At 47.0% G+C, this 18,573-nt stretch overlaps 1 protein-coding gene and 1 long non-coding RNA gene across 2 annotated transcripts in view; one reads left to right on the top strand and one right to left on the bottom strand.

Annotated features, from left to right (window-relative positions):
• syne2b (spectrin repeat containing, nuclear envelope 2b) overlaps positions 1-18,573 on the bottom strand; it is an 84,467-nt gene that overhangs the window by 26,349 nt on the left and 39,545 nt on the right. Inside the window, exons 49-74 of the mRNA XM_047337705.1 lie at positions 18,401-18,538; positions 18,122-18,307; positions 17,906-18,019; positions 17,671-17,823; positions 17,468-17,578; positions 17,240-17,359; positions 15,946-16,074; positions 15,343-15,423; positions 14,502-14,600; positions 12,244-12,321; positions 9,802-10,035; positions 7,687-8,067; positions 6,696-6,818; positions 6,243-6,358; positions 5,823-5,922; positions 5,478-5,612; positions 4,648-4,800; positions 4,348-4,542; positions 3,982-4,086; positions 2,782-2,901; positions 2,499-2,699; positions 2,242-2,415; positions 1,766-1,897; positions 1,268-1,458; positions 878-1,016; positions 500-757 (exon numbers count right to left, since the gene is read on the bottom strand). Coding sequence (XP_047193661.1) covers positions 500-757; positions 878-1,016; positions 1,268-1,458; positions 1,766-1,897; positions 2,242-2,415; positions 2,499-2,699; positions 2,782-2,901; positions 3,982-4,086; positions 4,348-4,542; positions 4,648-4,800; positions 5,478-5,612; positions 5,823-5,922; positions 6,243-6,358; positions 6,696-6,818; positions 7,687-8,067; positions 9,802-10,035; positions 12,244-12,321; positions 14,502-14,600; positions 15,343-15,423; positions 15,946-16,074; positions 17,240-17,359; positions 17,468-17,578; positions 17,671-17,823; positions 17,906-18,019; positions 18,122-18,307; positions 18,401-18,538 — 3,966 coding nt within the window. The remainder of the gene's footprint in view (positions 1-499; positions 758-877; positions 1,017-1,267; positions 1,459-1,765; positions 1,898-2,241; positions 2,416-2,498; positions 2,700-2,781; positions 2,902-3,981; positions 4,087-4,347; positions 4,543-4,647; positions 4,801-5,477; positions 5,613-5,822; positions 5,923-6,242; positions 6,359-6,695; positions 6,819-7,686; positions 8,068-9,801; positions 10,036-12,243; positions 12,322-14,501; positions 14,601-15,342; positions 15,424-15,945; positions 16,075-17,239; positions 17,360-17,467; positions 17,579-17,670; positions 17,824-17,905; positions 18,020-18,121; positions 18,308-18,400; positions 18,539-18,573) is intronic.
• Positions 10,015-12,933, top strand: LOC124851028. The gene is made up of 2 exons (XR_007032208.1): positions 10,015-10,148; positions 10,257-12,933. It is a non-coding gene; the product is annotated as an uncharacterized LOC124851028 (long non-coding RNA).

The following is an 18,573-nucleotide window of genomic DNA, read 5'->3' as shown; positions in this document are numbered from 1 at the left end:
AGCAAATAATAGGAAACAGCAGGAAGAGGGAGACGAAGAGGAGGAAGAGGAGGAAGAGTGCGAGAAGAAGAAGATTGGGGAAGGAGAAGAGAGGCGGGAGGAGAGAAGGTAAAGATCCAGACAGACTGTTGGCAGTGAGAAGAGTCCTCAGGACGACATTGTGCTGCACAGCGGGATGTTTTACACTAATTGACGACTGCAGCATTGTGGGTAGTGAGAGGCTGAATTCACCTCTGACATTAGAAACACACAGAATTCATTCCCAGCTGAAAGAAACCTGGACTGGATCGGATGTTCGTGGTCTTTTCTTTTCCCAGGATTTTCATAAGTTTGGCATTCAGGCAAATCAGTCAGTGAATCATGAAGAAAAGTGACCAAAAATCTGTTTACTGGCTTTTATACAATCATAAAAAGCCAGTTGGAACATGTAGGAGCAATGGATCCACGCTGCTCAGGGGAGAACGACACGTTTAAAAACCTGAGTGAAGATCCGTCTCACCTTGTGCAGCGTCCGCTGGACGACAGGGAGCTCGGCCAGCAGACCGGACCAGTCCGCCTCAGTCTGTCGGAGCCGCGAGCCGACGGAGCAGCAGAATCGTGGCTCCGAAGTCTCGTGGTCGCCGTCGCCGTCGTCCTCCTGCGGGTTTCTGGCCGAGCGTTCGCCCGGGACCTGCTCCTCCATGTGGACCAGCTGGGAACCGGCGGCGACCACGGCCGCCTTCAGCTCCGAGCTGAGCGCCAGCTCCTGGGTCAAAGCCTGAAGAGTGAAAGAAAGAATGGTTTAGTTATATTCTGGTTCTCCACACAAATTCAAACTGAATTCAAATTCAAAATAAAAAGTTTCTGCGAGCTCTTGGGCGTGTCATCTCTTGCTCACCACACACTGCAGGAAGTGGTCACGCCTCTGTTCAACGTCCACGTCGTCGCCGCCCTCAGCCGTCAACCCGCTCCATCCGTCGATCAGCCCTCTGGCCTTCCTCGTCCAGTCAGCCAGGGCGGCAGAGTCACGATTGAATCTGTTTATTACAGCAAAGAGAAAAGATTAAAGCATCTGCCACAATTAAAATAGTTTTAATTTAAGCAAATGTTGCACAGAGAAACATTGTTGCTCAGGACTTTTTGAGGGGCAGTGTGTATTTTATATGGGGAAGGATTCTATTCCAGAACTTGAATCAAATATATGTTAGAACTATGAATATTTCATATATTTGATGCTTTCTGGCGGATGAAAGATTCTAAACTGAGGACACATTCCCTCGTCTCTCACCTGCTCCTCAGTGTCCTCTCTCTGTCCAGGCTGGTGCGTTCACTGTCCAGCCTCTTGCGCAGGGATCTCCAGCGTGCCTCCAGCTCGCCGGTGGCCACACCCACGCCGCCACAGCCCGCCTTCTGCAGCCGCAGCCCCGCCTCCAGTGTCCGAGTGAACCGCGCCCCGTTCCCCTCCAGGACGCCGCCGACCTGCCGCCAGACAAACACAACGTCACAAATCAACACGCTCACAACGTGCAAAGTGACGCGACACAAACATTCGCTTTGCGTTTGCTGTGAACACAGCAGGAGCTTGCTAATAGATTTGAAGACTAGTTAAGTCAGCTTGATTAGGTTTTGAGTGCCACGCACAGCGGACGGCGTGGAGAGTGGCGCCCAAATGGGCAGAACAGAAAATCAGTCCTGTCCTCGGGTCGGCTGCCTGTTGGTGAATCAGAATGATCCCCGTGTCAGTCAGTCAGGAAGGAATCACATTTATGAATGAAAAAATATGTACCTGGTGGCCATCGAGCTCTCCAGATAACTGCTCCTCACGATCACCCTCCTGATGCATCTTGGGAAATGAAGTCTGGGTCTCTGTCAGCAGGGAGTCTGCCCAGGCGCTGTCCTCCTCCCACTGTGACCACAGCTGACGCAGACAGAGGAATGATGATGTTATCAATATCACGTTAATGATTGCTGTTTTTAATAACCTCCTGCATGAGTTGACTTTGGCAGACAAATGAATCTAAGCTGACAGATCAGTGGATTTAGTTTTGATGATCCAAACCATAGGTGGAATTTCTGGTAGTGAAGAACTGACTTTTTTAATACTCATGCATTAAGATAAACATATGTGACATTGCTTGATAGTGTAGGGTTTTTAAATGTTGCCCCCAAATAAAACACCTTTCATTGTTGGATTCATTTGTTTCTTGCTTTACCTCACGTTTACTTTCAAAATTAACAAATCAACTGCGTTGCCTGTGCTACCTGTAATGTTTCCTGCATCCTGGTTCCCTTCTCCAGTCCGTGCCGCTGCAGCCGGGCCACCTCTTCCCGCAGGCCCGTCACCACGCCGTCCCGCCTGCGGGGGGCGTCCTCTGGGAGTCTGGAGGTCAGGTACTGCAGGATCCTGAAGCGATGGCCCAGGAACTGGAAGAACTTCTGACGAAATACAAACGGTGCAAGATGATTATTCTATTGTCCAAGAGCACAGAAACGTTCCCCCGCCTGTCCCACAGACTGACCGTGTGGCCGCGGAGCCGCTGCTGGAGCTGAGCTCGGCTCCGGGGCTCAGCGTCGGGCTGCTGCGAGAGGCGCTCGGAGGCCAGAGCGAGCAGCTCCCCCAGGCCGCGGACCAGCCGCTCGTGCTGCTGCCGCAGCTCCACGCTGCTCCCCAGCTCGTCGCAGCGGGAGCTGACGGCAGCCAGAGACGTGTCCAGCTCGCCCTGCGCACAGGAGGGACAAGCACGTTCAGACATTTCCCAACCCCCCCCCCCCCACCCCCCAGACCCCGGGGGGCCAGCTCACCTGCAGCTGTGCGGCCTGGTGGAGGACAGAGGCGGGCAGGCGGTGTTGGTCTGACTCCTCCAGCAGGGAGTTGGCCTGCTCCACCTGATGCTGCAGACACTCCCGGATCTGCAACGCGGCCTGGGAACGAAACACACGTAGGTTCAGAGTGAAAAATATAAATCGGACACTGAACACATTTACTTTTGCACAAGTCTCTGACACAGAAAAAACATTTTTTTTCCCAGTAATGTTGTCCCACTTTAGGAAATACCACAAGCTGGTTGATTTACGTGAGCTTTGACCTTTTATGGCTTTAGAGGCCCCGGACTTTGGAACGCCTTGTTAAAGGCTGAATCATTGCCCCATATTAAATCAATGAACAAAACATATTTACATAAAGTCGCTGTTAATTATTGACTCCAACGTTTTTACGCTCAGGTTTTATTTTTGTCTGTTTGTCTCATAAATGTTTTTTTTCTTTCGTTATGTTTTGCACTTTGTAACTCCGTTTTGAGACAAAGAAAATTCTTTTTACTATCAGTAGTTATAGATTAATACAGAAGTGATGACAATGGACAGATTGTCGGACACATTCATTCATTCATTCATCGTCTACCGCTTTATCCATTTAAGGGTCGCGGGGGGTCGCTGGAGCCAATCCCAGCTAACATTGGGCGAGAGGCGGGGTTCACCCTGGACAGGTCGCCAGCCTATCGCAGGGCCACATACAGACACGGACAATCATTCACTCTCACATTCACACCTACGGTCAATTTAGAGTCTCCAATGAACCTAACGCATATACGGGGAGGTATATGAACCTAACGCATATACGGGGAGAACATGCAAACTCCACACAGAAAGGCCCTGGTTGAACCGGGATTCGAACCCAGAACCTTCTTGCTGTGAGGCGAAGGTGCTAACCACTACACCACCGTGCAGCCCTTGTCTGACACATTTTTTTTTTTTTTTGCATAGACTGTAAATAAAGATGTCAGCTCCATGACAGTGAAGCCGAGACGTCTGGATCGACCCCTGGTGACCTTGACATCAATTTTTCTATCAATTTAGGCAGTTCTTCTTCTCACACTGAGTTTCACAAGTGTTTGTTCCTCTGTTCAGTTCGTAAGCTGGCGGAAGGAAGTGGTGATATGTTGTTTTTGTTGGGTATTGATGTAAAAAGAAACCTGCATCTGAACTTCTCCATGGAAACAGTACCTGTAGTTGTTCAGTAAGTCCCAGCGATCCGCTGAATTCATTGATTATCTGATGAGCGGTCGACCGGTTAGAGGTGAAGGCCGCATGCAACTCTTTGAGGCATCTCTGTTGGTTAAGACAGACGACACTGATTCTGTCAAGTGCATGCAAACAACAACCGCTTCCACTTTGAATAAACGAGAAAAGGGTTATTTCCATTTTAAGACTAAAACGTCACAATTATTCTTGTTATGACCGTTAGATGCAGGTGAGAAAGGAATAAGGAGGACTGGTGTTTAGCATGTGGAGGAGGAGCGTGAGCAGGATCACTCACACGGACCTGCACTATCACAGTTCCGGGGGGTTAGTGATGCCACAGTGTCTGACCTGTTGCGCTGCAGCCTCCTCCTGCAGGTTCCTGAGCTGCTTCTCTCTGCCGCTCAGAGCGGCTCGGACCACGGGAAGGACTCTGCTCAGGTCGTCCACACACCGCTGACCACACTGCGACCCCAGCACGCCGGTGACCTTTGGCCCCTGCGAGGCCAGCTGGCTGCCGAGGGTCGCCAGCTCTGCTGACAGACTCTGACGAGAGAGGACAATCATATTCAGGGAGGTCAACTCCAGTTTTCAGAGCAGAGTGGAGGTCTTCCACTGGGCTTCTTTTTCAAATGAGTTCCCCGGGCCCACCTGCAGCAGCCTCAGCTGGGCGTCCTCTGCGTGCGTCCCCTCAGCGGGTGGGTGCAGCAGGTGATTGATGGACGTCAGGGACAAGGACGCCCGGTGCAGCGCATGGAACAAACCCTGGTCCAGAGTCCGATGGCGGCCGTCCGCAGAGGAAGCCTGGGGTCAGAGCGGAGTCAAACTAGGAACGAAAAACTCAAAGTTTCGGAAACTGGAATCCTATAGGATAGAAAATTTGTCTTCATGGCAAGTCTGTGGAAAGTGTCGCCGCTCGGCAGCCATCTTGGCAACGGCCCAGGGGCAGCGATTTAGAGCTAACAGGACCAGGAGTGAATTGTACAGGGTCGCCTACAATGTATCAGGATGATTATAGATTTTATGCGACGCTCTCTATGGAGACAGAAACACAATAGTAATCGATAACATGAGCTTTTGACTGTAAATAATTATAATTATATTAAAGGTAACGTAAATGAACCTTGGTCCTGATCGCCAGCTCTGACTTGGGTACCTCAGCGAACTTAGCATCTAAAATACTGAGAATAATTAGCCACAACGTCCCAGCTATAAAAACATGGAGCTGGAGCTCCGTCGCATGTGACCAATGAGTGCAAATACATTCAGTGGCTATGGCTGAATAAATGAAAGTCATGTATATCGATGTGATGAAATCTTAGAGATTACAAATTGAAGGGGTTGATCATCTCAGATTTATCTTGTGGCCTCTCGAAACGGTCGGACCAACTGGTCTCCAGGTTCGGAGCCGGCGACCCCTCAGGAGGTCACAACCTTTACACAGTGTTCTCTGTTAAACAGCCGCGAGATCGCTCCGTCACCTCCTCCGGACGCTCCGCAGCCGCAACTCCCAGCTCGCTCAGGAGGCTGATTAGGCTCCGGAGCTCCTTCAGGTTTTCCGTGGCAGCCATCCGTCCCGCTGTTCCATCACTGCGCCTCGCAGATGAGTCTGACACCTTCAGAGAGGGAGAGAGAGAGAGAGAAGAAAAGTCGGACACACACATATCTGAAAACCCTTTTCAAGCCCTGCAGGAGGCCCCATAACACCAGAGAGACAACAACGTGCCTTCTGCTCAGAGGTGATAATCAACTGGGCGAGAACACCCATTTGTCCTATTTGGAAAGTGATAATCAAGCACTCCAGCTCTCGCGATGAAGGCCTTTACCTCGGCGGGAGGAAGCAGCCAGCTCTCCTCCAGGGCCAGCAGTCGACTGTGAAGGCGGCGCCACGAGTCCTCCTCCACATCGGCCCCGGCAGGAGGCGACCTGCAGGCGGAGGAGAGGCCGGAACATTAACACTTCTTCTCACTTCTTGGACCCGCTGTCTTACATGCCGACTCTTTGCTATGCAAACGGGACTTTTATCATGTCAATTATCCAGCATTTAGTTCGCGTGATGTTATTTTTGTCTTGCGAGCCTTTAAATGAAGCCCCTGCATGCGTTCTGTGTGTTGCCTTTTCTCTGGGTTCCCCTGCTTCCTCACACAATCCGAAGACATGCAGGTTAATTACAGCCTGTAGGTCTCCAAGTAAGTGCTATAGGTACTTTACACAGCATATAATTATGCTTATGCTTATATTACTACCATGTTGACATCTGGCTGTGCTCCTCTGAGTCCTGGCTGTACAGTCGAGCTCTGCTGCCCTGCCGGGCGATGGCCCGGGTCAGTCCCCTCTGCTCCGCCAGCTCCTGCTCCAGCTCCTGCATGACGACAACGACGACAACAACAACATCAGATGATGTTAAAAACTCTAATGAAAATCAGTAAAAAGTCATTCCTATATCGGTGTTTGATGGGAACTTATTGTATTCTTGTGTCCAGCGTTGTCCTCCGCCTCTGATCTATCCAGATTTTATTCCAGAGTTTTCCACAGTTGGAGAGTTTTAGTGTCCCGTGATATTTTAGGAGCACAAATATGTTCTTTTTAACTGACTAACTTATTTTATTTAAGTAGGAATTGATAATTAAATATCTCAATTAAGACATTTAGTACTAGTATCTCTACCCCAACCAGTGAAGACCCCACAGCTCCGTTACCTTCTGCTGTTGCAGGCTATTCTGTCTGAGGAGTTTGTTCCTGGGCGAGGAGAAGAGCTCCTGAACGCTGCCGCTGCGCTTCAACCGGGACTCAAGGTGGCGCTGTGCCTGAGCTTCAGACTTCTGACGAGACGGACAGGAAGAAGAGACACGGGGAGGCAAGAAATGAAAGTGTGGTCAACTTCTTCACTAGTGTTGGTGATTTCAACTAACGTGTGAAAGTAGAGAAACAGCGGCTTGATCATCCCCACAAAGACACATTATGATCATTTTGTAGATCAAGGAAGTAAAAATCTGACGTGATCGGATTGAAATAACGAGTTTGTACGACAATGTTCCTGAAAATATTCAAATCCTGGTCAGAACTCAGACTTGCATGTGAAGCAAGTGAAGCCAAATCATCACGATCGCCCCCTGGTGTCTGGCTGCAGCACAGGTCATAAGCCCCGCCCCCTCCATGCTATAGCAGATGGGACATGGACATGGAGTGAAATACATGTTCCCAAGGATGGTCTATATCATTTGCGGATGTCTTATCACACTGACGTTTGTTTCACGTGTTCATGTTTCAGATCAGTTTGCCTTTCATTCGTTATTTGATGATATAAAAGAGACGTGATGATTGGTCGAGAGCGTGTGTGGGCGGACTCCGGCTATAAATAACTCCAAAAGTGAAAGTTGGCGGCGCCCGTATCCGGGATACGTGTTTGTGTAATGGGAGGAAGAGGAGACGTGTTCGGGGCGAGGTGCTGTTTTTTATTTGCAATTCGGTCAATGTTGATCAGAGAGCAGCACACCGGCCTCTCTGTCTTTTTTTATTTATTGTCAAACCTGTAAAGAAAATTGAAATCCTTGAGACAGAACGAAAGCTTAATAAATCAAGAAGAATCTGATTTTTTGCATTTTGTTACTTTCTAGCTGCACGTTATGTTTCATACAGTATATACAGTTTCAGTTAATATCTACTCACACAGGTCGTACAGTACAGTACCTGCTCCAGTGTTTGTCTGTGGGACTTCGTCCTCTCCTCGTCCTGTCTGTCCTGCAGCAGCTGCTGGACTGAGACCAGGCTGGCCTTCAGGAGCTCCAGTTTGGAGGAGAGCAACTCAGCCGCCTCCTGCTGGGATCCCACAGCTCCTAGTCCAGCTCCCGGTCCAGCTCCCGGTCCAGGTCCCGGTCCAGGTCCCGGTCCAGCTCCCGGTCCAGCTCCCGGTCCAGCTACCGGTCCAGGTCCCAGTCCAGGTCCCGGTCCAGCTCCCGGTCCAGCTCCCGGTCCACGTCCCGGTCCAGGTCCCAGTTGCTGCTGGAGGTCGGCGACCTGGCCGAGCGAAGACAGACTCGCCACCTTCTGCTCGATCTCCAGGAACATCTCCTGTAGCGTCAAAACACAAACATGTTGAGTCGTCTATTGTTTTAACTAGAAATAGCCACGAGCCAGATGTGGACAGGGCATGTGCAGTAAGATTAATTTATGATATTTTTACAGAATTGTTCACGTGGTGAGATTACAACAAGTATTTCAACACACTTGATCTTCAACTATCGACTCGACTTCAACTCCCTTCAGCACCTTTTGTGCCGCTCACATATCAAACTATTGTTCAGTTCTTACACCTACAAGGATCTTCTTCTTCGACGTCTTTCAGCTCTTGTGCTTCACCTGAATCAACTTCATAAAGTACATGTCAGCTATTTCTTCTGTTAACCACGAAACGCAACACCTTCAATAGAACATATTTTGCCCTTTTTCACGTCCACTCCTTTCAGTGCTACTTTAGCTTAAACATGAAACTCTTTCTGGGCTTCAACTTTAAATACATTAGTCTTAAACACATGAAAAGTTTCAGAGAAATCAAACATCAAAATCAAAATGTTTAATTCTTTTAATTGTCTGTTTTCGACGCCATCTAGAGGCTCAGGTGATGTTTTTAAGTGAATATTTATATTTTAAATGATTCTACGTGGCCGCTGATCTCAAATCTCGAGGAAGTAGTTTCTACCTGGGTGCGACAAGCCAATCATAATTCAGAACTTTTGTTTTATAACTCCTTTATTAAAACTACAATTATCTATTGAGCCTCATTTCCCTGAAAAGTTAGATGTGGATCGTGATTGTGAGATCGATGACCTTTGGTAAATTTGAACAGGAGACGCAGTGAATCTCATCAGCTGTTGTTGTTGTTTGTTTTTCACCACAAAGCTTCAATCAAATGTGACGACGTGAGACTGTGGAACACGTTTAACCTCTGAAACTTTCATGGAGGCTCGAGTTACACGACCAGCGTCAGGAGAGAATCCTGGGAGGAAAATACCTGATGAACAAAAGGACGAAAACCTTCATAGAACATACACACACACACACACACACACACACACACTCACACACACACACACACTCACTCACTCACTCACTCACTCACTCACTCACTCACTCACTCACTCACACACACACACACACTCACACACACACACACACACTCTCACACACACACACACACACACACACACACACACACACACACTCACACTCTCACACACACACACACACACACACACACACACACACACACACACACACACCCATGGACTTTGACTCTTTCCTGTACACAGTCACTTTTATCACATGTGATTTCGACTCAGAAGAACGAACACTGGAGGGAAATCTGAATCTGAATATGAAAGCTATTTTTCACATTGCTGATAAGTAAAAGGCTCATTTTTCTGCTCTCGGAACTTGACACGTCTGTGAAGTCACATGACCTGAGCAGTGACTTGCCGTGACTGTTGTTATTATATCAGGTTCCACCGCAGACAGAAAAACTTGTCAAACCTCTCGGTGACACGTCAGAGCAGTTTGACACCGACTGTGTCGTTTGTCACAGAGAAACGATGTTAATAATGTTAATAATGTTTGTCAGTATTTTTAAAAAACCTTTTCAGGCCTTTAACAAAGATTCAGATGAAACCAGCAGAGTCACAAACTTGAACATGAGTAAACTGTGATGAGCCGCAGCAGAACAGTCGTAACCTCCATGTCTGAGACTCTGTCTGGCTCGCCCCCCCCCTCGCCCCCCCACACCCCTGGTGGGCGTGGTCTCACTCTTACCTGGCAGGTGCGGAGCTGCCGCTCCACGCTGTCCTGCATGGCCTCCGACCCGGTGGCTACCAGGCTCCTCTGGGCCTCCAGCAGCCACAGCTCCAGCTGGCCGGCCCTCTGCAGGCAGACATGGAGGAGGACGCCGGGCTCCTCCGACCCCCGGCTGGGCTCCTCCGACCCCCGGCCCGGCTCCTCCGACCCCCGGCCCGGCTCCTCCGACCACCGGCCCGGCTCCTCCGACCCCTGGGACACACACACAACAACGCACCTGTCTGAGCCGGCCTGCTCCAGGGTCACAGGTCGAGGGGGGAGGAGTCAGGAGCAGGGGGAGGTCTGACCCTGGGGGTCCTGAACAGGTGGTAGCTCTCACACTGATCTGATGTTAAATTCTTCTTTCTCACACTGCATTCTGGAATATTCCCCTCTGGTCTGCTTCTCTCTCTCCCTCTCTCTTTCTTTCTCAGTCTCTCGTCTCTTCAGCTCCCTGTCCCCGTCGGCTCCGCCCACCTGTGGCACAAACCACTTCCTGGATGGTGGCCGGTCTCCAGTGACAGCGGCTCTTTCTTTTCTTTATCACAGGACGGCTGAAAGAGAAACGAGAGAGGCCTCTGGCTGCAGGGGGCGGAGCTAAGAGAGAGCGAGAGAGAGCGAACACAAACACTCTCCTACTTCCTCATCAAACTGTTGCTGCAGGCTGAAGCTGTCACTCAACTTATTCCGTCACTACTGTATCTGTAATTTCCTCTTCAGACTTTCTGACCTCTGCTTCCTTTCTTTTGCTAAGGATGAATTATTTTGTGCACTGAACAGTTTAAAAGTCACGGTTCATGTAGACGCAGGGAGGACGTGAACTCCAGGAGTCAACAAACTGCGACACGTCAGGAATCAATCAGGCTCAACGTCAGGAGAATCCAAGGAGCCTCCCCTTTGTTACGGAAGAATACATTTTAATAAAAGGTTTTTGAAAATTAGTATGGCCAGTAAAAGTTTTTAGTTTTTTTAAATCAAACATTTGTGTCTCTGAAAGACTAAACTCTCACTCGTGAAATTAAAGTGACTCGGTCAATGTTTTATTAAGATCTGCACCAAATTACAGTCACTCACAAATATGGCTGATGTCTTTCTTTTTGTTTTGTTTTGTTAATCAAGATCCATGAATTATTCCCTGGGAAATCTATGAAAATGTCCTACAATCTCCTGCGAATGTTCACTTAAATGATAAGAACTGTCTGGATTCAGACCGAAATGTAATTGATCATTTTTTGGTCGTTTAAGTTTTTGTGATAATCTGTCCTCTAGTTGGTTTGTTTTTTTGCTTGCTTACACATTTCCGTCTTGTCGTCTCACATCTCCGTTATAAAACGAGGCATTTCACAAAGTTTAAAACTCAAAGTTTAGTATAACTTTAGTAGACGTTGAATAAGAGAATTAGTTCAGTAATTTCACTGCAGAACGTAGGCAGTTAAGATTACGAATGACTCATTTTAGGCAACAAAATTAGTATTTCAAGTTGAGTAATGATTCATTGTAGGAACCCAATGTTGTTCCTCCTCCTGCTGCATCCAGAGTTATGTGCACAAAATCTAAAATGTATGATGGAATGAAAATGCACTAAAAGGTAAATGCAAGGGGAAACCAACGTAGCGTGAGTGGGAGTAAATCAACGTCAAACTGTAACGACTCGCTGGTTATTTCGTGACCGAGCGGTGGTTCTGATTGGGCGGTTCGACCTCTGCGTCCACTCCTGTGAGCGTGTTAGAGGGTTGTCAGGAGGACCGGTCTCACAAGACTTTGAAATTTAGAAACCACTGAATTTCCGACTACGGATTTTTCTATTTGCATTGAAATTATGCATGTGAATTGTTGGCATCTGAATTCAAAACTTCAAAATGTTAATAACTGATTTTCACGCGTGTTTTTCAATTTAAAAAAAAAAAAAATATCAGTGTTCAAAAAATTCTAACGCAACATCCGGGATACTGAGGACAAGCGATCACTTCTGTGCAATCGCAAATTCAGATTTTTCGTATCAATAATGTTACTAAGACACGAGCGCAGCCTCGTCCCAGTCAGAGTGACGTTCACAACCAGCTACGGCATAAGTTTCATCCAAACGACCCGAATTCCGGGGCTGGAAGAATAACCTGCCGGAAATAAAAACAAATTCTGATCCATAATTTCAATGCCAAAACAATGTAGCAGTAGAAAGTGTATTTTCAATTTGAAAGTCTGGTGACACAGATTCTCTTCCATAGTCTGGGCTCTTGTCTGTGCATCATGCTGAAACCGGAGCAGTGAGTCACTGTCTCCATCTTTAATTCTTTTTTCTTTTCATCGTACCGGGGCCGCTGCAGGACGCAGACTTTGAGGCGTGTCCCCTGACCGCGCGACATCTTCGCCGACGGCCGTGAGCGGTTCACGTGCAGGCGTGCGTTTGCTCTGAGAGTTTACCGTGTGCGTCTCCGGCCCCTCGGGGCGTTGGCGGCGGCGGCGGCCGTCCCCCCGCCACACATGAGCCTGCATGAGCCCCTGACACAGAAGAAGAGAGACGGAGGATTGTGGATCACTGTTGTGGGTTTTTATTTTGTACTTGTGTGTTTGTGGACAGAATGGAGAGACAGAGAGTGGTAGAAGTACAGCAACGGGACAGATATAATGTAAGACATCTGCGTGCTGCTGCGTTCAGGTGGAAACAGTTCCAGGTTCTTTACCTTTTTTCGATTGATACCGATGCACAACTGAAAGGATCAACTCCAGTTGCAGAAGAGCAGGAAAACGATTTTCTGACTGTTTGTGTACAAACTGATGTCTGAGGTTTCCACCTGGCGACAGCAGCGTGTTAATCAGTGACCGGACAAAAACCAGTGCATTGTCATGGCCACGGACAATCATCTGAACACCTCTTGTTTTCTTATTAAGTATAAAAGCAGAGAGTTCAAAAACGTATTTGATCCTGATTGTTCTCCATCCACACTCTCCCGAGCATTTCATCAAAGTTGCTCCAATAACATCAATCATGTCTGTAAACAACCATTTTATTAATCACGCTCAGCTCATGGAAACAACAAAATGGCAGGTGGAAGCAAAAACAAAGAGTTTATTTTAATAAGAGATTCTGCGTCATGAGCTCAGAGAGTAAAAGAAAAAGAAAAAAAAATCCCCCCTGATATATATGATGCACATTATATAAAAACACTGTTCACAAAGTACACTTTGTTTCTGTCCGTGATAAAAACCCAGAGAGAGAATTACGCTTCATGCAAAAGCTTATTAAAAACATCCACATGCTAAATATGATCGGTGAGAGGAAACCGTCACCCTGACGACCACTTCTCTCTCCGTCGGTGGCAGATAAATGTGTTGCTGCGCCATGTTGAACCACGTGTCACCGACTTGGCAGATTTACTCCGAGCGACGTGTAAAACTCGTTCATCCTTCATGTGAAACACACGTGTCGCCGTAGAGAAGTTACAGCTTCGGCACAGAAAACTAGATCTGATCCAATATTTATCTGTTTCCTCTTGGTTTAGTTTTAAAACAATCCCCACATTCCAATGTAAACAAAACATCCAGAATCTTTAATCTGTGGAGGCCAATATCTGGAGTTCTCTGCCATGTAAATGCACTGACGCGTTCGACATGAGACATTTCTAGAAGAAGAACTCTCTGAGTTCTAGACTATGATGAAAAAATCAAAGGTAATTTCTTAAAGATAGAAGGTCTGATCTTGCAGAAAAAGAATGAAGTCAAAGCTGAGTTCCAGGCCTAGAAGTTTCTATAGGCGTTGTGGAATCTGAGCTTGAAAAGCATCAAATATTTTCTAGAAGAAACTGGTGTTCTAGGTTTAGTTCTAGACGGTTTGGTTGTGCACAAAAGAAAAGGTTCTACAAAAAGTCAATGATTTAGAAAAGGTTGATAGATCTACAGCAGGTTGTATAAGAATTAAATGTTCTAGATTTGACTTGAGGAAATCATAAGGTTTCTAGCTCTAGAAAAAACTACACAGCTCGTAGAACATAAAAACAATCATTGGAGTGTAGCTCTAGATTGGGGTGTCAACTTTGCCATATAAGGGATTTGTGAGTTTCAATAATGTGGAAGAGGTAGGAGTTTTTGCTCATGAAGTCTCAAAATCTAGGTCTGCTTCTTTAAGAGACTGCGAGCTCATTGGCTGGAGCTTGAAAAAGTCGGTAGATCATTAATCAGAAGTAGATTTTTCTTTTAGATTTGGCTCTAGAAAAGCAAAGAGCACCAGATCAGGTAGTAGTTGGAATTATAGACCTAGTTCTACAAGATGGGGTCAAGAAACAGTAGGAGCTCCATTCTAGAGGAATGAACACATCTAGAATGGGTTCTAGAAGGATTTTTAAGGCCCACTCTAGAAGACGTTTTCGAAAGTGTACAATCCAGATTGCAGAAGACACTGGTGTGGTAGGCTCGGCTCTACAAGGAATGTTCTAGAGCACAAAGTGAGTTCTACGCTAGGTTCTAGAAGAGACTGGAAGCTCCAGGGTTGGTTTCAGAAAGTAAATTACAAGTTTGGAGGAGGGTTTGGAGGTTTCCCACATGAATCTAGAAGCAGTTCTTGGCGGAAGGAGTGAGAGGAAGGAGTGAAAAGTGTCTAGCTTCTAGATCTAGGAGACGACACATCTCTGCTGGGAGCCCGGGTTGGACTTGGGAACGTTTACGGTGGAGGAGGACGTGTTTACCATGCTCTCGGGCAGCGACTGGGTCGTGACCGTGCCCAGGGGCTCTGATAAAGCGTCGGGGGAACTTGCTCCCGTGGGGTCAGTGGTTCCCTCAACATCCTGAAGAAACACGAGGGTTAGAAGATCAGTCCGGTCAGTCCGTTAACGGCACGCACACACAGTTATTCGTACACTCGGTTAAAGAAGTGACACAATGTTACACACATATTATTATTACAGTTATCTGAACTTTTGTAAAAATAAACTCAGAGGCTGTTTTTGGCAGTTTTCAAATCCTTCATTAAAAGATTTTCTAAAAGATACAGAAGTTGAGAACAATAATTAAATTGTAAAATGGAATGGAAAGTTACAATTTGCTTTCACTCTTGAAAAATAAATGCAAATATACATCTATCCCTTTATTCTTGTGTTATTTATGTTGTACTGTAATAAAATGTATTATCATTATTATTAACTGAGATTAATTTTAAAGATTTGACTGGTGAGGTTCAACAAATCCCATAATGCCATCCAACGTTCCCTCCCGTTCTTGCTGGCTCGTTTGTATTACTACTAGAAATGTAAAAATCTTCAAATAAAGAATGAAAAAAAAATATATATATATTTATTTTACAGACAATATGAAACATCTGGGTAATTTAGTTCTTAGCCAACAAACAGGAGTAATTAGTGTCGGGACTATTATTCAGACATGGGTGTGGTTTGTCAGATCAATTATTGATTTTGGCCTTTTTTTTATCAGGTTTGTTGACAATATGAAAATACTGAACATCACCCGACGTGACCTGTTGAGAGAAACTGAGAGTGATTTGAGGCAGCAATGAGCTGAGACTTCAGTTACCTGTGTCTCTTCTGCGGTCGGTCCGGAGCTTCGTCCAGCAGCAGCTTCTTCAGACTCTTCTGGGATGACGGACGCAGGTTCCTGACAACAAAAAGTGACAAATATTCTAATGCTCAATAAAAAAAACAAAACAACAACACATGAAAACGTGAAATGGCTGAAAGAGAAAAACACAGTTGGTAACATTCATCTTTAGCGGCGTCACACGTGAGTTACAAACCCTGTTCCACACTGCCCTCTAGAGGGAGAAGTATCTCAACAGGGGCGCAGGGAGGTGGAAGAGGAAAAATAAAATACGAAGGATCATATGAGGGGTCAGGAGAGGATCTGATGTGATGAGGAGGGAAATGGCGGTAGAAGTGAGGAAGGTGAAGGAGCAGAGCGAACCAGATCGAAGACTTTGACATTCCTGGGATTTACAACATGAACTTCCAAATACTTTCCTATCATTTTGTTCTAGAAACCCAGTGAGGTAAATCCAAGTGGTTGACCTTAGGTACGCACGCAACACCGAGGAGGAAAAGACAAAAGAGGAGACCCAAAGGACAGAGAAGGAAATATTAAGGCTGTTTCTTCCGGACTGCAGCTCTGGACCTCGGTTACCTCTGGAGAAGTGCCCAGGAAAGTCTCCCAGAGCCACCACCAAACACCTCCTCCACCTCCTGCTTCCACTCTCTGCCGCTCACTGTCTTTTTTCTCTGCGGCTCGAGGCTCGACACGATGCTCGCGCTGCTGACATGGAAACACGGGGGGCGGGGCAGGAGGCAGGGAGGGGAGGGGGGTAGGTCAGAAGTGCATCGAGGACACTGAGCTGATAACCGACCCTGACCGCGGCTCACAAACGGTTTTTTACACCTTTATAATTTGTGAGAGTTTATGTATGTTTGTTAATTGCCAGGATATGTTACAGAGCCCTGGAAGGGAAATGGAATGGAGTTTTTGTGAAATCTCATGTACATTCTTTTCGAGATACCACATCACTTCCGGGTCAGTTGAGTTCTGCACATGACTGAAACCGGAAACAAAACCAAACACATCAAGAGTTATGGTTGTGTTCATGTTGTTGGGCCACGACACGATAAGAGATCACAATGTGATTGGTTGTACAGTAGATTCATATTTCTGTTTCCTGCTTCTTCTTCTTCGTGTTTGATGGCGGTTGGCGACCAGCGTAACAGGCGCAGTATCGGCTCGTTCCGTTTCCTCCCATTAAAATGTGGCGGAAAAGTTTATAAAGTTGAAGTGATTCTTTTATTTTGAAAATGAGTTATGTCACAGATTTTGCAAGATCTCGAAAAATAGTACATATTTTTTTCCCCTCCCCTTCATGTCCCTTCAGGGCTCCATAAAAAAAAGAGTAATTATATAAAATTTGGTGACAGTTTAGGACATGGAGGAAAAAAGTTGATAATATGCTTTTTAAACGCAGATCAAAACATTTCTTAACAAATAGAAATTGTTTGAGTTTATTTAGCTACAAAACCTCCAGTATTCACGAGAAGCAACTGTAGAAACTCTGGAATCTCTTCTGGAATTTAAATTTCAAACAAAGCGTCTCACTCAACGTGTTCATGATGAATCAAGCTCAGGAGATTAACATGATGTTTTAAATATTAGGCTCAATGTCCCAGTGCACTTTTAAAGAGCATGTTCTAAACACATGCTCAAATAACGGATAAAGACAAAATTTGTCCAAAGCATGCTGGGAAAACAAAAAGCAACTTTTGGAATAATTTACGCATGTTAGTAACGTCTTTGTGGATAAACTTCTCACGTTCACAGTTAGTATTGCATATATTTGAAACACAGGTTCTATCATCTAGCGACGTTGATTTACTGTAAAGGAGCATTAACATGATCTGGTGGCACAGTGAGTATCATCAGGAGATGTCCTCACCTGAGCGGCGTCAGGCGACTGTGGTCTCTGCTCCACGGTCTGCAGCGTGGCGCCCAGTCTCTTCAGGATGTCCTCTTCCACGTGGACTATTTTGATTTGGCCCTCGTCGGCGTCTTCCTTCTGAGAGACAGGAACAAAGAGGATTCCCTTCAAAAACTGAAAACGGTTTAAACTAGCCAGATGATAACGAAGCACAAAACTCCGTCCGGACACTGAACCCACACGAACCTCGGCCTCCAGCACAGCCGACTTCGGGAGCTGAGCGGTCGTCTGCTCGGCCGACGGAGCTTTGACTTGGACCGGAGTCGCAGGCTGCTGGATGAACAGAGCTGGGACCTTCTACAACGAGAGCAAAGCAAGAAGGTTCAGTGAAGGACGAGTCTGGAGAGTAAAACCGACTGACTGACTGGTTAGTTGACTGGCTGACTGACCTTCTCCAGATCCAGCAGCAGAGTCTGCAGCTGCTCCACGGCTCTGAAGACGGTCAGAGTCTCTTCAGCGTTCTCTGGAAGACAGAGGCCTGGTTTACACTTCTGGATCTCAGCCACCGTTCTCCTATAGGACTGGATCTTCTGCTCGACCACCTGTGAACATGAGAAGAGCGTTCAGTTCATGTTGCTATCAAAATCATGACCATTAGCGACGCTTCCTTTTCCCTCATCTCACCTTGAGTTTCTCCTCTCGGGGGCTGGGGAACGTCTCCGGAGACGAAAGCAACGTCTTGATCTCCACCACGTCGCTCTCCATCTTCCGGACCTCGCTCTCGATGGCCTCCACCTCCTGGGAGAAATCAAAGCAACACGTCGCTCAACACGTTGGAGCAAAACAAAGAAGAGTCACATGGAGGCAGCGGAGGGACGGAGGATAAAATCCAGGACTCACGGCTGCGGCGTGCTCCAGCTGCGACAGCGGGGCGGTGAAGCTGTCCTGAACGTCAGCCACTTGGCGGTCGGCGTCGACCAGCTGCTGCTGGAGGGTGGTGACGTCGCAGACTTGCGACATCTCCTGCAGCACCGACCTGAAGCCCTGCAGTGTGGTGCGGATCTGCGCCGAGTCGCTCAGCACCGTCTGCGACACAAGACGGAGACAAAGGGTTTGAATATCGTAGTTAAGAAGAGTTGTATAAAGTCGAGAGGATGGTGTGGCGAGCGGTTCACCGACCTGCAGAGAGTGAACGTGGCCGCTCAGACACTTTGCCGTGGTGTAAACGCAGGGGGCGGCGAGCCACGACTGAGCCTCGGACATCCAGCTCTTGGAGCTGCTGATCATCTCCCGATGCTCCTGGAGCCACGTGTGAGTCTGAGCATGAACACAAAAAACATCTCCTTTAAAAA

The sequence above is a fragment of the Scophthalmus maximus genome, chromosome 15 (assembly GCF_022379125.1).
Source record: "Scophthalmus maximus strain ysfricsl-2021 chromosome 15, ASM2237912v1, whole genome shotgun sequence".
NCBI classification, from domain to species: domain Eukaryota; kingdom Metazoa; phylum Chordata; class Actinopteri; order Pleuronectiformes; family Scophthalmidae; genus Scophthalmus; species Scophthalmus maximus.
This window is presented reverse-complemented; position numbering and strand designations above follow the sequence as displayed.